The sequence below is a fragment of the Colletotrichum gloeosporioides genome, assembly GCF_011800055.1.
Source record: "Colletotrichum gloeosporioides strain Lc1 chromosome Unknown consensus_6, whole genome shotgun sequence".
Lineage (NCBI taxonomy): Eukaryota > Fungi > Ascomycota > Sordariomycetes > Glomerellales > Glomerellaceae > Colletotrichum > Colletotrichum gloeosporioides.
Genome location: NW_025544651.1, coordinates 101,025 through 117,972, shown reverse-complemented (window position 1 = coordinate 117,972; position 16,948 = coordinate 101,025). Strand labels below are relative to the sequence as shown.

Sequence of the window (16,948 nt, the reverse complement as noted above, 5' to 3'; positions counted from 1 at the left end):
GAACTTTCTCGCAGAGAGGGGCAAGTCCTCTACGCACTATCCGCTGAAACAACAAAAGACTCTTGAGGGCTTTTCTGATTCTCGATTAGTCCACGATGGAACAGATTATTGTTTTCGCTCTGCAAGAAATAGTCCCGTAGGACAAGAGAAACCGGTAGTCGCAGTGACACAGAGGTCAGACTCTGATACGAGATGGGGATTCGATCCATTTATGAGCCTTTCAAACGTCTAGAGAAAGCCCAGTCAATCCGAGACTCGCAGAAAGGTTCTTTGGTAAGATGCATAGAAACACAAAGCGTCTCTTCGAATATGTCTTTGTCAGAAAGCTAAATGGTGCAAAATATGCTACAATGTTGTAACGTTAATGGAACTCACGGGCTGACGGGAAAGGCGGGGGTCGCATTTATGGATCCCCTCGGACGCAACGGAGGTTTGCCAGCGCATCGAAGATCGACCGACTATGACTAAAGAAATACCACAACACAGACAATTAAAGACATATAGCAGAGAGGTCGTTGCTCTGAGTACACGTGTATTAAGAAGTACGAAGAAACTTTGATGAAATGCGAACATTTCGCAAACTCGTTGGCACCGACTTGCATCCTAACGGCTTGGTAGAAACTTGTCACCAATAGCCAAGTTCTCGTCTATACGCGTCACATAGGGGCTAAAAGAAGTTCAACTGCGATCACCCTATTAACGTTGTTTTTGAATTCATACGTGGAACTCAAGCCTGCCAGAGGGTTGAGAGACAGCGGATGTATTTCAACTCAAAGAGCGCTCTTTTCTACACACACTAGTTGAGAAGAACAGAAAGAAAAACCCGAGATGCTCGTAGACTTCGGTAAAAGTTATAAACGGCCCGAAAGACGGGCCATGGCCTTCGCGGCTGTGTCTCGGCGTCGCCGACCCCGCGCGCGGGAACCCCGTACCGGGAATGAACTTTAAACTTTGCCTCCCGTAGCAACTGCGGAGTGGACGGGTCTTATTTTAGCCAAGCAGCGCAACGCATTCTGTGTACTTCAGATTAGCCCTACTTGCGAATCATACACAACAAATTAGGGATCAGCACTCTGAGCAAGCTTTGAAACAAGGAGCTTTCCGTGCCGGCAGCCACGGGGTCTTTTCTCCCCTTTTCTCAATGGAATTTTATAGTGTGCGATTCGCGAAACTTCATCCTGAGCAAGACTTTCAGTGAAGTCGCTTTCGGGTATTGAACGTCTCGTTTTCTGAAGATGCCCTCGTCCGCAACTCAGCAAGTGCCAAGACCTGTGCTTGAGTTACAGCGAGTACAGTTGGTCGATGTGAGGCATAGCTTTGTAAGGTATAACAGGGATCATGTTAGCTCGTTATTGCCGACGGGTGTGCTTTGCGATGTAAATGCCTGCCCTGACTCAACCATGGAAACCCTACACCCAGCGACGTGCTACGCGCATTTTCTCCTTTTTCAGGGGATCTAGCACAGCTACTCAGGCCTGTCACTTGCGATCACCACCTGAACCAATGGGTAGCAGTAGTCGATCCTTGTGCGGATCGCCCGGTGCAGAGTAGACTTTGGCAATTAATGAAGTTGAGTTTACAAATTTGCGCGCCAAGACATTCGCATTCTCATACTCTTCGATTGTGTGATTGAGGGAATTGTACGTATAGCGACGGACTTTAAGTCCACTTCCGTGGCTTCTGTAGAATTCAGTATGTTTGTTTGTATAAAACTTGTCCAGTCTTCGCAAACCAGGGACAACGTAGCAAGAATCGAAAATCACTTTCGTCTGCGTCTATGGCTAGTCGCGTCGGATTGTGACTTTTACAGTTTCACGAATGTCCAATATGTCGCGTTCATCTTCGACACTTCACGACCGCCAGTATGGCGTCGAGCTGGGCCTTGGACCGCACGCCAGCTCGGAAGAGACGCTTGCGCCCAAAGGTGTTCATCCTCGATCGTGGGGACACGCTCGAAAGACATGGGACACGAGCTTGGTTGTGTTCCTCGAATTCTTCACGTAAGAGACCTTTCGCTCGGTTCAAATTTCTGGTGCTAACTTCATTAGGACAATGGTTAGCACCGCAGGAGTAAGTCTCGCTGATATCGGATGGGATGGTAGAATGATTGCTGACCTGTTCGAAAGACGCCTGTCGCTGCGCACCTTCATCATGAACTTGGTGTCAGTCCTGTTGTAGCAACCTGCATGTTTGTCTCAACGTAAGTATCGACTATGGCAGTACGCATAGACAGATTTACTAATGCAGAAGAAAAGATATCTCATCGGCCAAACCATCGGCGGAGCGGTCTTTCCCCCTTTCTCCGAGTCTTTCGGCCGCAAGAAGCTCTACGTCATCAGCACCATCTTCTACAGCTTGTTCTGCATCCTGATCGGAAAGGTTCCTACAATTGCTGGGATCGTTGTCGGCCGTTTCGGCAGCGGGTTTCTTTCTGCCATCCCGACGGTGATTGCGACTGGAAGTATCGAGGACTTGTGGGATACACGCGCACGAGTGTGGTGGATGTTTTGGTGGGCGTTGTTGGCCAACCTGGGTATCCTGGCGGGACCTGTCTTTGGAGAGTTGATCACAGCGCAGGCTGCTTGGTAGGTTGCCGTTTTCTCTAGACTTTGGGTGTTTGGGCTGACCTTCTAATCAGGCAATGGGTGTTCTATGCTGCGGCAATCGTGACAGCTGTCGTGGCGATTCTGTTTTGCACCATCAAAGAGTCACGGCCGTCGGTTGTGCTGGGCCACGCGATGGCTAAGGATGATGCCGAAAGCAAGAGCAGCAAGTGGCACATCCCGCTGAGCTACGAAAAGTTCGACATCGTCCGACCTCTGCGTCTCCTGTTCACCGAGCCAATCGTGTTCTTGGTGGCTTTCATCAGCGCCATCGCGTTTGGGCTCATCTACCTTTTCACAGAGGTGTTGCCAATGGTCTACGAAGAATTAGGTTTCACCGACGGCTGGAAGAACATACCCTTCCTTGCCCTTGTAGTCGGTATGCTTCTCAGCGTACTGACCAGATTCTACGATCGCCACGTTCTGGCGAACGCGAAGCTGCCCGTCTCCCCTGAGTCGAAGTTTACCGGATATCTCATCGGAGCTCCGGCATTAGCCATCGGACTCTGGTGGTTCGCGTGGACGATCCCTCCGTACGCGTCTATCCACTGGATAGTCCCGACCCTAGCCCTCGTTCCTGTTGGGTATGCGGTCAACGAGTTTGACCACGTCTTGGCCGGGTATCTATCCGACTGCTACGAAACGTACACGGCTAGTAGCTTTGCAGCGTTGGCGCTCACTCGCTCTCTGTTCTGCGCATCATTTCCGCTTTTCGGCCGGATTCTGTTCGATGCCCTCGACTTCAATAGAGCATCATCATTGTTTGCCGCGTTGGCCACAGGTCTTTGCATTGTACCACCAATGTTGGTACGGTATGGCGCTTGGCTGAGAGGACGGAGCAAGTACGCACATAAGTGATTTTGCATTCATGGAGTTGGGTTGCATAGCGAGTGGCAAATCAAAAGTTAGTTGTTTTTCAATGTGAAGTTGGCAAATGCCCCGAGTATCGTTGCTGCAACGTGCCAAGTGACCAGACTAATGCGATGTCTGCTCAATCCCTTCTGCAGAACCCATGACCTCTTGACAGACATCGCAGCCACTCTCGGGGCTCCGGGGCGGTTTTCATCACAAAACACAGTTACGCACCCTCTTGAAGTCGACGTTATGAGCTTCATTGACCTTGTTTCAATACCTGCATTCAATGCCTGCATTGATGAGTCTTGGTCGGGACTGAGATATTATACCACCACCTGCTCCGGACCCCTGGGTACGTATACTGCGAAGTTACTGGGCTGTGCACTGACCGAGGTGCTTTTACTGCTTTCTCCCCTACTGTGAAAACCTCTACTGGGTGGGCTCGAAAGTTCCTCAACATACCACCACCTGCTAGGAACTTCATGATCTCACATACATGATACAATAACATCATAATAGGAGAAAACGAAGACACGATTCTAACGCTGTGTACACCCTGCGTCCCACACTCGTCCAAACTCAGCCAAGTTGAAAAGTCTGTCAAGGGCTACTTCTGACAGGCCTCCATCCTAATTGTTGCAGCAAGCAAAGTTGAACCTACTCATTGGTTTGCTATATGACATGGACTGAGCTGCATTCCTTGCAGTAGGGCGAGGGTGCTCATCAATCGTCGTGATCGCTTTCGAAGCAACCATGTGAGATCTTGGGATGTGCTCGGACAGTTCAACTCTTAATGCGTAGAACTTCTGATCATTGATGTTCCTCAGTACAATGTGGCAATGAAATGACAACACTGGGTCTTGGTGTATTAATACTATGCTAGAACGGGTATCTTTAAATAATGCTCTCAATCGCTTGTTCAAATCTTATCGCGGCAGTAACCCGTGGAAGCACCAGCAGCAACACATGACTACGCTTAAATTAGCCATTGTTTTCAAGATCACATTCATTGCATTGGAACCGACTCACCTTTGTCCAGTCACAGTTGTTGATAGCCTTGGATGGAATGAGGGCGAACCAGTTCTTCTTGTATCGGTAGCACTCTTTGAAATTTTGGCCATAGTAGCCGACCTCTCCGGAGTTGTCTGCGCACGCCTTGACTGTGTCATCGTCCCATGGAACGTTGTCCTGAACCTTCCCTTGGTACTCAAAGTTGTCTCTCTCACACCTATGTTGCGAAGTTAGTCATGCGCATTGACTAATTAGTGATGGGGTGAGATGTACCAGCATTCCTTGTACTTGGCGCATGCTTCTGTTGAAGCGACGGCGAGCGCTGCAACGGCAAAAAGGGCTGAGAGCTTCATGATGATCGGTTTGAGTGGCAGATTCTCGAGTTCGTTGAGCGCCCGGTTCACTTCAATCTGGCAGGCGCATTGGTGTTAAATATGGACTTCGGACTTCTGGAAGACGGCATCCGAGTGCGAGTCAGCATCACCATCACCTGTGCTGGCTTTAAATTGCATAGCATCCCTTAGTGGGGGTACGAATGACTCGATATTAATTGACGTCTAAAATATGGCTATTCGGGGCGTAGATCCCCTTAATAAATGGATCCTCATGCATCATAGTCTCGGGAGTAACGGGAGAAGTTGTCGAACCGATCACCGAGTGATAAGAGCAGCGGTAAGCCCACGTGGTCGCGCAGAGGTGGTGTGAGTCCGTGGCATGCCTCATCCACGTTCAAATCGCGTCCTTGCCAGAGATTATCATTTGAATCATCGCCGTCATTTCAGTTGTACCATTCCAGGATATCACGCTCTTCGAAACTTCTCGAATCCACGCTTGATCCAAGTTCCTCGCCCGTTAGCGGCCTCGAAGCCGCAAGTATCTCTGCCCATTTGACATTCCTCTGCTCAGGTCCGCCGTAAAATTTGGTGAGATCCGGCTTGATGACCTTGACTGCGCTGGTCTCCACAAAGTTGTCTGTCGATTGCCGGAATTTGCTCAATCCTTCCTCCGCACTCGAAGGGTAGAAGGGACCTTCGTTGGGGATGTACTGGTACTGCATGCACTCATTAAAGTGAACTTGCGGTATAGAAGCGAAGAAGGCGTCCTGATCGGAAGATAGGGCTTCAGTGAGCGTCGTGATTTGGGAAGAATTGGGTGGTTGCAGGACGGTCCAGGGGTCGCGACAGGTTCTCTGGGTGCAGGACTTGGTGACCAGGAGGATCGCATTGAGGCGGGTGAGCAGTCGCTGATGTGAGGTGTCAGTGGAGTTTATCAGATTGACGAGTTCGTAAGGGTCATCCTATCTCGAGTCAGCTCCTGAATAAGCTTGATCCTGGTATAGCCGTTGCCTGCCTGGGTGTTGTAAAGCTCCATTTCGTTGGTGCACCACTTGACAAATAACCACGAGAACTCATTCCCAACCAACCGCAGAGTCTTGTAGCTGTTGTTTAGAATCGTTCCAACTTCAGACGCAGCGGGCGCCTCAATGATTCTGGAGCCCCAGAACTCCACGTTCAGCAACTCCCTGCCACCTTCTTGGTTCTGGCTCTCGTAGCCTGAGTCAGGCTGAAGCCATTGGTCAAAGAGACTGCGACCATCGAGAAATGGAGGAAAGTCTTCGGGTTTGACTCCAGCAATTTCAAGAAATGTTGGAGCGAGATCGACATGTGATCCGGGGAGAGAAGATTTGACGCCGCTGGGCACGCCAGGGCCGCGGACAACAAATGGGAGGTTCGTGTCGTCTGCGTACGGGGTGGCTTTACCGGCTGCGACACGGTTGGCCCCGATCGTCCAGCCGTTGTCTGTGGTGTAGATGACTGTCACCTCCGTTAGAACTTTATCTTCCAGCCTTTTTGCGGAAACTTACTGTAGGTGTTTTCAATGATTTGCTTGTCCTCCAGCAGCTGCACGACATCTTCAATAATCTCGTCCACTCCCTGAAGTGACTCGATTCTCTGGCGGAAGAGCCAATCACCTTGCGCTATTTCTGTCTCGTTCAATTGGCGTAATTTCTTCATCCAATTGGACTTTTGCATTTGAAGTTCATCTGGGGGGTTCCAGTTGGGAGGTTTTGGAGAAGTGACGTTTGGAAAGAGACCCTTGTGTCGAAGAAGTGGGACTGGAGCGTAGAAGTTGTAGTTCTCATGTGGAACGGTAGGGGCTATCGTCAAGAAGAAGGGCTTTTCTTGAGATGCAAGGTACTCAAGCCTGTCTAAACTACAGGTTCATTAGTCGGAGTGAAGTGGAAGCGGATTTGAGAACTCACGATTGTGCCCGGACAATGTCTGTTTGGTGAAAACCCGGGTAGTGTCTTGGTCTCTCGCCATTCTCGGACATCACGATGTTGTTGAAGTCCATTGTGTAAGGGTCCGTCTTGTGACCATATTAGCCGTCTTTTTCAACCAGATGGACGATCTGTGCAACTCACTAGACTATTAATGAAGTCCCAGCCTTTCGGTGCCGGACTGTTATAGTTGACTGTGTTGTATCCATTGAGAAGTTTTCCGATGTCTGTCTCTTTAAATTAGCTAATTTCCTTGGTGAAGAGTCGCTCGGGTTGCCTCTCTCACATTCAACTCAGTATCCTGCCTTCTTCAGCCAGTGTGGCAGGTAGTCGTTGTCTTCGCCGGCCAGAGTCCATTTATCGTAACTACCCCTTCGCGAGATTTTAGCGTCGATAAGAATCAATATGCAGGTGTCTTGGAACTTACCCTGCACCACTGACATGTGTGATGTTGGTATTGTGGCTCTGCTGACCTCGCAACAGACCTGCACGGCTGGGACAGCATTGCGCTGTAGTGGTCCAGTGATTGGTAAACTCAGTTCCTTTGGAGATCAGCTCACGATGTAGAATGCTTTGAAAATCAGTTGAGCCAAGGCGGCAGTCCTGATCATCTGTCATAATGAATACGATATTGGGCTTTTTCGGCCTTAGTGATGCTGATGACACCAGGCTTGCTGCCAAGATGGCATGGACAAGGTGAGAAACCCGCATGGCTTCAAGTCACGAATGTATTGATCAAAGCCAGGTTTGAAGGTTCTGAGTCAATGGTACTACAGAAGGTGGAAAGGAAAGTGACGAAGGCCGTTCGGTCTCATCGACGCGTATTTAGACATCCGGTTTAGGTTTCGCAGGATCTCGCCGGCAATCGGCTGTTGTCATTCTTGCCACCCGTGCAAAATTGAACGATCGTTGTCAGTTCAACATCAATCATCATGCCCGTTCGTCCTGTCGGTTATCGGCCGGACAGCCAGGACAAGTTAGCTCAATGCAACAATCCCCGCGATGGCGATGTTGCACCCTCAAATTACCACATCACAGCAGCAGCAAGCCCATTTTTCTAGAAGAATCGAGGCATACTGTTGAGGCATGATTGGTTCTATCCATTCCGCCAACTGCCGTGGAGGATCCGGCGCAGCAATCATGGGAGTTGCCCTTGGCGGCGTACTGTCATGATCGACGGAGAGGACGCTAGCTTTTCTAACCATTTAAAGATCCTCTCCTTTACATTTCCGTGAGGTCTGTGGTGACAACTATCTGAACAATCCTAGCAGCTGATTTATTCGGTTTAATCTTACGCTCTCCACACTGAAGGATCGCCGTAAGGACTTCGCCCCGGCCTCACTAATGCCCGCTACCGCAAAAACGCTGAAGTCTGATTCTCTTTCCAACCCAAACCATAATTCGGCTTGAATGCGGGTGTGCGCGTTATCCCAACTCAGATGTGATTGTAGTATCCGTAGAGCTGCAGGTTTCGCACCGCATGAGGACTACCGCTTTATGCCACCGGCGCACATCGATTCGCGTTTCAGTATTCATAAAGCACTCCGAGTCTCTTGGTTAGCGATTGCTGACTTCGACTCTACCGACAAAATGTGCTCGTACCTGCTCACAGCTATGCAGGCGTTTCTTCGATTTCTTGGCGTTTTGAAGCCTCATAAGGTTTCTTCGGAACTATCCTTTATCTCATGAGTCGAGTCTTTGGCTCTTAGAGATGCTACTATCGCCTGTAGTCCGTCGACGGTATTGTTGTGCGAGCATGGAATACCTGCCTGCAGAAGAGTCAAGAAACGAAACTAATGTCAGGATCTGAGACTGTTTCCAGGCGCAAGCGGGCACGAATCACACTCGTGACGATACCCCGCTACGGAGATCATGTTTCATTCTCCAAATGCTCTCTTTATGGCCCAAGTCGGGGTGCCCTTGTAGGTACCCGATAGCGATTTGCGTGCTACCCGAATACTCGGCTCGGTGATAGCTGATGACTAGCATGTCCATGCAATAAGTCATATACATGCGAACATGCCTGCGCAAAGGGGCTCATAAGAATTATTACGCGAATGCTTTTCAGCGAGTGAAGGTGCCAAGCCGGGGAGTTAGCGCAACCCGACAGCTGATTCCAAGAGTCTGTCAACCCACAAGCGAGATGGGCCATGGAAAGATCCGAGTGGGATGAACAGGGGCCACTACCGATCTTGGGCGGAGCTCCGTCAGGTTGACAAAATCAATGAGGCTCAGCTTGTTGCGAACCGTGAAGTTGACTCGTGTTTTAGTATCCGTAGAAAATTGTGCTCACATTATGTCGAGTGCTGATGTCAACGATTGGCCCAGTTATGCGTAACCATCTCCGTTCGCTTTCGAAAACTTACGACGCCGACGCAGCGACTTCATGACGGCCGATGAAAATACAGCCCTTGCTGGCCTCAAATGCATCCGAAGCTGCCGGAGCTGTCAGTTTGTCACTAACCTTCCCCGCGGGTCACCGAATCCACGGTTTGTCCGACTTTTGACGAACACGTCTGCGCCGCCGCAACATGATCTACTGTCTGAAGATAATTAACTTGCAACATGGGACGGACATTGGGCTGCAAATAGCTCAGGATGTTCACATGAGAGATTTGAGGCTAACGGCTTCGTGGGGGCTGTTTTCTCCTTCGGCTGATATGTGAGGGATCATTTAAGCCGCGAATCATGCCTCAGCCGGTGGGATGTAGGTCTCTGTATTTGAGGGTGGGATGTGCGATAAACTTTCTGGAAACAATTTCTTCGTTACAGGAGAGAACTTTAAACTGCGCTTGTTCGTAAAGATGCGGGAGGAGTAGTCCGTTTTGGGGTTGGGAAGAGATTTTGGGGCGGACATATCCGTGAGAAAGAGTGGTAAATGGCATCCGTGCCGGCCGAGAGCAAGGTTGGTCCCTGGCCCCCAACTCCGGCTCAGGACCCTGAGTGGCCAACGCACACCAACGAACCGTCCGGACTTTCACTCATTCTCCATAGTCCGGGCAGCAAATCCCTTCCTACGCAGCCTTTTTACTACTTGAGCCTCCAGTATAGACTTTAAATTACAGCTACCGTTTGCGAGGTATTCGGCCAAGAACCCTTACTGAAGGATTTAGAGTGGCCCCCCTTTACCCCTGAGCTATGCCACCTTGGCCCGAAAGCTTGTCATGGACGTTCTCTATCGAGTTCTCCGCGTTGTGACTGAAACTCGTTTGATGATGGAAGGACTTACGAATCGGCATCTGATCATCATGCAGTTCATCAAAAGTATATAGCTAGGTCGTCCCGCCACATCAGATGGCTTTGGATTTGAAGCTTCTCATCCGCTCAAGCATTTTCTTGTCATTCATTCCTTCGTTTCTTGCAACCTGTTGACCAACTCAGCATCTGCATTCTTAAAAACAATTTGCCAAAATGGCTCTATCCATTCTTTCCGCTTCTCTTCTGCTCGCCAGCATCGTCGCCGGTCAGACGCCTGGTAATGCAACCGATAACCACCCCAAGCTTGAAACATTCCGCTGCACCGTTAAGGACGGATGCGTGAAGAAGACCAACTTCATCGTCGCCGACTCCAGCCAGCATCAAATCAACACCAAGGAGGGCGTCAGCTGCCTCACTGGTAACAACCCGCCCAACGTTACCGCCTGCCCCAACGCCGAGGATTGTGCGAAGAACTGCATCATCCAGGGCATCACCGACTATGCGGACAAGGGTGTCACGACCTCGGGCACTGACCTCCGCATGCAGATCCTCAAGGATGGCAGCAAGGTCTCTCCCCGCGTGTATCTGCTCGAGGAGAACAAGCAGCGCTACGAGATGCTGCATCTCACCGGCAACGAGTTCACTTTCGATGTCGACATGGTGAAGCTGCCTTGTGGCATGAACAGCGCGTTGTACCTCTCTGAGATGCTGCCCGATGGCGGCAAGAATACCAGCGTGCTGAACAAGGCCGGTCCCGCTTACGGCACTGGATACTGCGATGCCCAATGTTTCAAGACGTCCTTCATCAACGGAGTCGTAAGTACTTTGACTGCTGCGCACGGCTAGGGATCTCGACTAACACAGGTCTGCAGGGAAACATTGATGGCAAGGGCTCATGCTGCAATGAGCTCGACATCTGGGAGGCCAACTCCCGCGCTACTCACATTGCCCCTCACACTTGCAACAAGCCCGGTTTGTACCAGTGCACCGGCGACGAGTGCGAGAAGACCGGCGTCTGTGACAAGTCCGGCTGCTCATGGAACCCGTACAAGGTCGGTGGCAACGACACCACCTTTTACGGCAGGGGCGCCAACTTCAAGGTCGACACGACCAGGAAGTTCACCGTCGTCACCCAGTTCCCCGCCCAGGACGGAAAGCTCAAGGCACTCCACCGCTTGTACATCCAGGACGGCAAGGTCGTGAACAGCAACGTCGTCCAAATCGAGGGTCCCCCGAAGATCAACTTCATGAACGACGACTACTGCAAGGCTACTGGTGCCGACCAGTTCATGACTCTGGGTGGCATGACTGGTATGGGCGAGTCCATGACCCGCGGCATGGTCCTGGCCATGAGCATTTGGTGGGACGACGCGACTGCGATGGAGTGGCTCGATACCAAGGCAGCTGGTCCTTGCAACGCCACCGAGGGATTCCCCGACTCCATTGTCAAGGTTGAGCCCAACCCCGAGGTCACTTTCAGCAACATCCGCTTCGGCGAGATCAACTCTACCATGAACATGAGGTTGTAAATAGTATGTCTTTAGTTCAAGACTGTAAATATTAAAATATCGGTTGTTTATATACATCAAAATATCGTAACAGTCACGTCCACCTCTGTCACACGCAGCGATGATTTAAAGTTTTACTCTCTTATTTTCTCTGTGTCCGGTACACTGTATCTCTATCTCTCTATCGCAGCCGTGCTTGTGAACTCAGTGTCAACATCATGTGGAAACCTAGGACCGCATACTTGCCTCTTGCAGGGCCAAGGCGGACATTATCCGGATGAACATCGTCCTAGACTAACTTCCAACAATGAAAAGCTTTTCGCTCCCTTCATATCACGCAGTATCTTTTCTTTTTCCCGATCTCCCCATCAAACAGGATCTCTGAAGTCGTCGATCAAAGCCGCAGGCCCTCGTCAACTCCAAGCCCGCAGTCCCACAATTGCATGCCTGCATGCCTGCGTTGCAACATCGAACCAACGGAACCGAGTACGACCCTCTGTGCTAGCCCTCTTCAGGAAGCCAAGTCTGGTCTGAAGACTGCATATCCCCCGGGCTGCATGCAAGAGAAATTGTCCAGGAAGAGGCACAGTTGACAGTCGCACATTCCGCGAAATCTTTTGTCGACAAGAAGGGTCCAGGTAGCTGGGGTTTCATGCCGCTAAGTTGCATCGAGGAGATGCGTCTCTGCATGCCCAGCAGCGTGCAGAAAACAGCTCATTCGGAGTTAGCTGCGTCTCTTCCAAGGGTTGAGCCGACGAGCAGATCATGCAGTATGGGGTACGCGATTTTTTCTTAAGCTATGTGGCCCGATGACTTTGGGATTTTGTTGTTTAAATTACCTAGCAGCCCACAAATTTCAGACTTCCCCTTGATGCCGTCACTCATCCTTTGTTTACACGACTGAGCTGTGGCACTCTACCATTATTCAAGGCCTTGGATCTCTCCGCTTGTCTTCATGTCTGCACCAAGACCAGACACCATGCAACTCTGGGACTGCATCGTTGTGGGCGGGGGCATCGCCGGGTCTGTCGTCTCAAACCGACTCCTCCAGCAGGATCCCGCCCTCAAGATCTTGCTCATCGAGGCCGGCCCCGACACTCATGCCGTCGAGAACATTGAGTGGATTGACATGAGCAGCGCGATCGGCGGGGAGTATGATTGGGGCTTTTCATCGGTACCGCAGGTAAACCTCGAGAACAGAGAGATCGTGTCGCCCGTGGGGAAAGGCCTTGGGGGAGGCACGATCATCAACGGAGGTGAGCATAAGTGGAACAGTGTAGTTGTTGGCTGGGGCTGCTAACGTTTGTCCAGCTGCTTGGGCTCGCGGTCACAAGGTAGACTATAACATCTGGGCTGAGCGTGTTGGCGATGAGAGGTGGAGCTACGAGGGCCAGCTGCCGTACATGCGCAAGACTGAGACGCTCTTTGACAACTCGACAAACCCTCTGGCACATGGCCACTCCGGCCCCATCAAGATTCAGTCTCCCGGTTCTACCAACAGGGTGTTTCCCCTGCGTGATGCTCTGCTCGACTCCTGGAAAGAGCTTGGCGTCGATGCGCTCTCCCAGTTTGACAACAACGCGGGAAACAACCTGGGCGTCGCAGACCTGCAAGAAAACCGCGACAAGGGCAAGAGGCAGCTGGCTTCGCTAAGGTACTCTCTCGAAGGGGTTACCGTGCTAACAGACAGCCTTGTTGCCAAGGTCTTGGTCGAGAAATCGGCCGAGGGCGACCTCGTCTCCCGCGGCGTCCAACTCGCCAACGGAACACAGATTCTCGGCCGCGAGACCATCTTGGCCGCCGGCGCCTACCGCACGCCGCAAATCTTGATGTTATCCGGCATCGGCCCCGCCGAAACATTGAATAAGTTCGAGGTCCCGGTCCTCCTCGACCAGCCCGCAGTCGGCAAGAACTTCCACGACCATGTCCTGATCCCCACCGTCTGGCAGCTGAAGAACGCCTCCGCGGGCTACGCCAAGGAATCAGGCAACCCCATGTTCAACCAGTCACAGTACCCCCAGGGCGCCTTCATCGACTTCATGACCGTTGTCTCCCTTCCCAAAGACGGCCTCAAGGCCGCGATCGAGCAGGACGAGGGCCCCATCGCCGACCCCACAGCACACCCGCTGCTAAGCCAGGACAGAGCGCACTCCTCGCACCTGCTGCAGTACTCCGGGGTCTCGGCCGACGGGTGCGCCGTGCTGATGATCTCCGTCGTCCTCATCAACTCCGCCCGCGGCTCCGTCACGATCCAGTCCGCGGACATCGCCGACGCGCCGCTCATCGACCCCAACTTCCTGGGCACGGCCGTCGACCGCTACGCCGCGCGGGAGACGATCCGCCGCAACATCAAGCTGCTGACCTCGACCGAGACAGTGCTCGGGAGGGAGATCATCGCCGGCGAGCTGGCTGCCAGCCCATTGACGATGGAGTCGACGGACGAAGAGATTGACGCCCGCGTGCGGGAGATGGCAGGGTATGTTGTCAGCCCCTCTAGTGATTCGTGAAGCCGTGGTTTCGTTGCTAATTGGTTTGTAGTGGATGTTACCATCCGGCCGGGACTGCGTCGATGGGCGCAGTTGTGGATACAGACCTGCGTGTCATTGGGGTTTATGGCCTCCGAGTTGTTGATACTTCAGTCTTCCCGGTCTCTGTCTCGGCGAACTTGCAGGTCGCGACGTACGCCTTGGCGGAACAAGCAGCAGGCATCATCTTCTCTGCCATGAAAAAGTGACGGTCTAGGGGGCTTTCCAGGGTGTTCATGAAGGGACTCTCTGTCGACGTGTATTTGTAAAATCTGATCTGGCATAGGCTTGTCGGAGTTGCGAGCAAAGAAAGTTCACCTGTCAATGGTAACTGATAGAGGTTGCAGATGCAAGGGGTGTGCGCTCCAGTCAGGAAATACAGACATATCTACGCAAGAATGACTTGGCTCGTTCGCATAGTACTGGCATGACATATGACGGCATCCAGGGCAATGTTCGTCATAAGAGTCGGACTTTCCAGCGCCAGTTAGCTTGACAAGAGGCTGAAGTGCATAACTACGGACTTTGCAACCGACAGTCAGTCCGTCTCTGGGGCAAGTACAGCTACTATGGTCTCGGGAAGAGCAAAGATTAGCGCCTCAAGTGAGACAAAAGTCGCATGTACGACTTAATATACTGAACGAAGGGCATAGTAGTTACGTAGTTACTCCAAGATCTCCGGAAGGATATCCAGTCAGTCAAGACAAAAAGGAACTCAACAAAAGTTCCGTAGGGAAATTTATCAGAATGACATCGGGCGGTTAGGTAGAAGCCTAGCTACCGAGATGCGGCTGCACCTGCTCGTCCAGGGAGCCCGAAGACGCGATGGCCCCACCGCCATCAAGCGGTACAGCTGTCGCATTACGTTCTGATTGGTTCTGAAACTGTAAGTTCTCCGGGTTTGCTCGCACGGAGTAGTCCTGCGTCGTTAGGGAATCATCCAGCGGAAGGCACCTCACGAACATAAGACTATACAATCTCCTATTCTGCGGTTCCTGAGGAGTTCCCGATATTCATCTACCATGCTCTTTGAGCCTTAAATATGCTACACGACCTTCAGTCAAGCAAGAGACAAGGCCTGCAGATGGTGATCGTAGGATGGGATCCGGGGACTTAAGCGCCGTATACAAAAAGAGCCCGAGACCACGGGCGACATGAGACTGGTTCGAAATCATCAACATCTCGTTAAAGTCAGCGGAAAGCATAAACTCGTCTATTTCCACCTACACCTTCCCACTCATCGAAGCACAAAACAAAACTGAAGTTCACCGCCCTCGTCGTCGCCGCCACCTTTGCCCTCGTCAGCAGTGTTGCCGCAAAGGTACGTCTACCGCTTCCTCTCTCTCCCCCCATCGCGAATGACTCTCCGCGGCCGTCCAGGCTACGTCCTCGTCCATTAAAAAAACCGTCTAGTCGCGAGAATTGGAAAAATGTGATCCGACTTCCATGTGTTACAGTCATGCTGCTGCACCACCGTCAACACGGGCAGATGCGACTGCAACGAGGGGTACGATGAGAGCACCAACTGCGTCAGCATCTGCAACATCCGTGGCAGCAGCGTGTGCTGGATAGTTGGACAGACTCGGCCGCCACATCCATACAGCCTGAGGTACTAGATCAAACAAAAGTCAATATTCTCGTTTCATGTCAAAATAGAGGGCTTGCTTCCCCATATCACCTCGTCGGAGCTGTGGCCTGTTTCTAGGCGACATGACAGGACTAGTAGGAGAAGGGGAGCAAAGAAGAACGGGGAAAAAAAAAGAAGGCTTTAAAGGAGCATTGCTCGCAATGTCCTGCCAGAGCTTGTGGTAAAATCCTAAGACTGACGAAGAAAAGAAATCATCAAAACCGATTACTAGTGCATTACCCTTGTTAGTGGGACTTGTCTACGAGTATGTACGCGTTCTCACAGAATTTTGACAACGTTTTATTCAGCCCCGGGAGAACTAAAAAAGGCCCTAGACTCCCATGAGGCAGGTTGAATAAGCTGACGACTGGCGACGAAGAATGACGACAGCCGGAGGGGGGTCCCAAACAGACAATTGCGACGGCCTAAACAATGCAGCTGCTACGAGCAGACGGGACTATCTTCTAGGCTTGGCATACATGTGCGGCAGAGATATTTCCCAGACTTGCCTTCACCGGGAACCTCAAGATGGAGACCTCAAGTCATGCGGATTAACGAATAGAGATAGCCTCTATCAAAGGAGTTGGCCGTACCTCAATCAATTGGAAAAGGGAAAAAAGAATATTAATCAAGGTCCTCTTCAATCCCACGAAGGCAAGAACGGAAATCACCAAGGCATGTAGTCGGGCAAAACGTGGCAATTTTCAGACACGGTGGCCGACACTCCACGGCGCGCAGATCGCACGTCGTCAAACCAGATTAATAATTCACGCCCTCCCCGACCGGACCGGGCGGTTCGTGCGGGGGCAGCGGGTTTTACCTCAAACGGTGCACTCAGTGCCGCGCCTCGGGATATTTTGCCCTCCAGAGAGTTTTTTTTGTGCTAGCGGACCGGATAAGTCGACCGGGTCAGGTCTCAATCAAACCCAAACCCGCGCGAGCGGCGATCCCGCCCAGCCGCCCGCGTCGGGAATGCAGCAGCAAGAACAGACATCGGACGAGCAGTGCCCAGAAACAGCTCAAAGCCGACCACACCTGGGTCCCGAGTCCCGACAACGGAGGCGGGAGGCGCGCCAAGAGGAGCAATTAACATGCTCGACAATGCAAAGTGAGGGCGGTGGAGCTCCACGGCACAACGCTGGACAAGATGAAAACCTGAGAGAGCACTGATGGATGTGTGGAGCAGGCTATTAAAGAGCCTGGAGGAGGGGAAGGCGGCCGGGCATCCAGGCGGCTTCTCACCCATTTTTTTCGCCTTGAGCGCCGCTATCGGCCGCACATCCCACACACCGGCGGCGGCCGTCTACAACCGGAAGGAGACGACGAGGGGACAGTGAGCG

The 16,948-nt window shown here is 51.8% G+C and overlaps 6 protein-coding genes across 6 annotated transcripts; 3 read left to right on the top strand and 3 right to left on the bottom strand.

Annotated features, from left to right (window-relative positions):
- Positions 1–1,827: 1,827 nt before the first annotated feature.
- GCG54_00014443 (putative transporter C36.01c) lies at positions 1,828–3,461 on the top strand (the record flags this gene model as incomplete). Its single annotated transcript, XM_045414275.1, has 5 exons — positions 1,828–2,000; positions 2,049–2,070; positions 2,127–2,200; positions 2,256–2,585; positions 2,639–3,461. The coding sequence occupies 5 exons, from the start codon at positions 1,828–1,830 to the stop codon at positions 3,459–3,461; spliced, it is 1,422 nt and encodes a 473-aa protein (XP_045270853.1).
- A 916-nt stretch (positions 3,462–4,377) lies between these two features.
- Positions 4,378–4,822, bottom strand: GCG54_00014442 (uncharacterized protein; the record flags this gene model as incomplete). Its single annotated transcript, XM_045414274.1, has 3 exons — positions 4,378–4,428; positions 4,488–4,686; positions 4,743–4,822. The coding sequence occupies 3 exons, from the start codon at positions 4,820–4,822 to the stop codon at positions 4,378–4,380; spliced, it is 330 nt and encodes a 109-aa protein (XP_045270852.1).
- A 425-nt stretch (positions 4,823–5,247) lies between these two features.
- Positions 5,248–6,824, bottom strand: GCG54_00014441 (Arylsulfatase; the record flags this gene model as incomplete). The annotated part of the gene is made up of 4 exons (XM_045414273.1): positions 5,248–5,766; positions 5,889–6,283; positions 6,334–6,683; positions 6,733–6,824. The coding sequence occupies 4 exons, from the start codon at positions 6,822–6,824 to the stop codon at positions 5,248–5,250; spliced, it is 1,356 nt and encodes a 451-aa protein (XP_045270851.1).
- A 219-nt stretch (positions 6,825–7,043) lies between these two features.
- GCG54_00014440 (Extracellular sulfatase SULF-1-like) lies at positions 7,044–7,461 on the bottom strand (the record flags this gene model as incomplete). Its single annotated transcript, XM_045414272.1, is given in 2 exon segments — positions 7,044–7,178; positions 7,192–7,461. The coding sequence occupies 2 exon segments, from the start codon at positions 7,459–7,461 to the stop codon at positions 7,044–7,046; spliced, it is 405 nt and encodes a 134-aa protein (XP_045270850.1).
- A 2,700-nt stretch (positions 7,462–10,161) lies between these two features.
- On the top strand, positions 10,162–11,477 carry GCG54_00014439 (Endoglucanase type C; the record flags this gene model as incomplete). The annotated part of the gene is made up of 2 exons (XM_045414271.1): positions 10,162–10,764; positions 10,821–11,477. The coding sequence occupies 2 exons, from the start codon at positions 10,162–10,164 to the stop codon at positions 11,475–11,477; spliced, it is 1,260 nt and encodes a 419-aa protein (XP_045270849.1).
- A 958-nt stretch (positions 11,478–12,435) lies between these two features.
- GCG54_00014438 (Oxygen-dependent choline dehydrogenase) lies at positions 12,436–14,190 on the top strand (the record flags this gene model as incomplete). Its single annotated transcript, XM_045414270.1, has 3 exons — positions 12,436–12,712; positions 12,768–13,932; positions 13,995–14,190. 3 exons carry the CDS (start codon positions 12,436–12,438, stop codon positions 14,188–14,190), a joined length of 1,638 nt encoding a protein of 545 aa, XP_045270848.1.
- Positions 14,191–16,948: the final 2,758 nt, after the last annotated feature.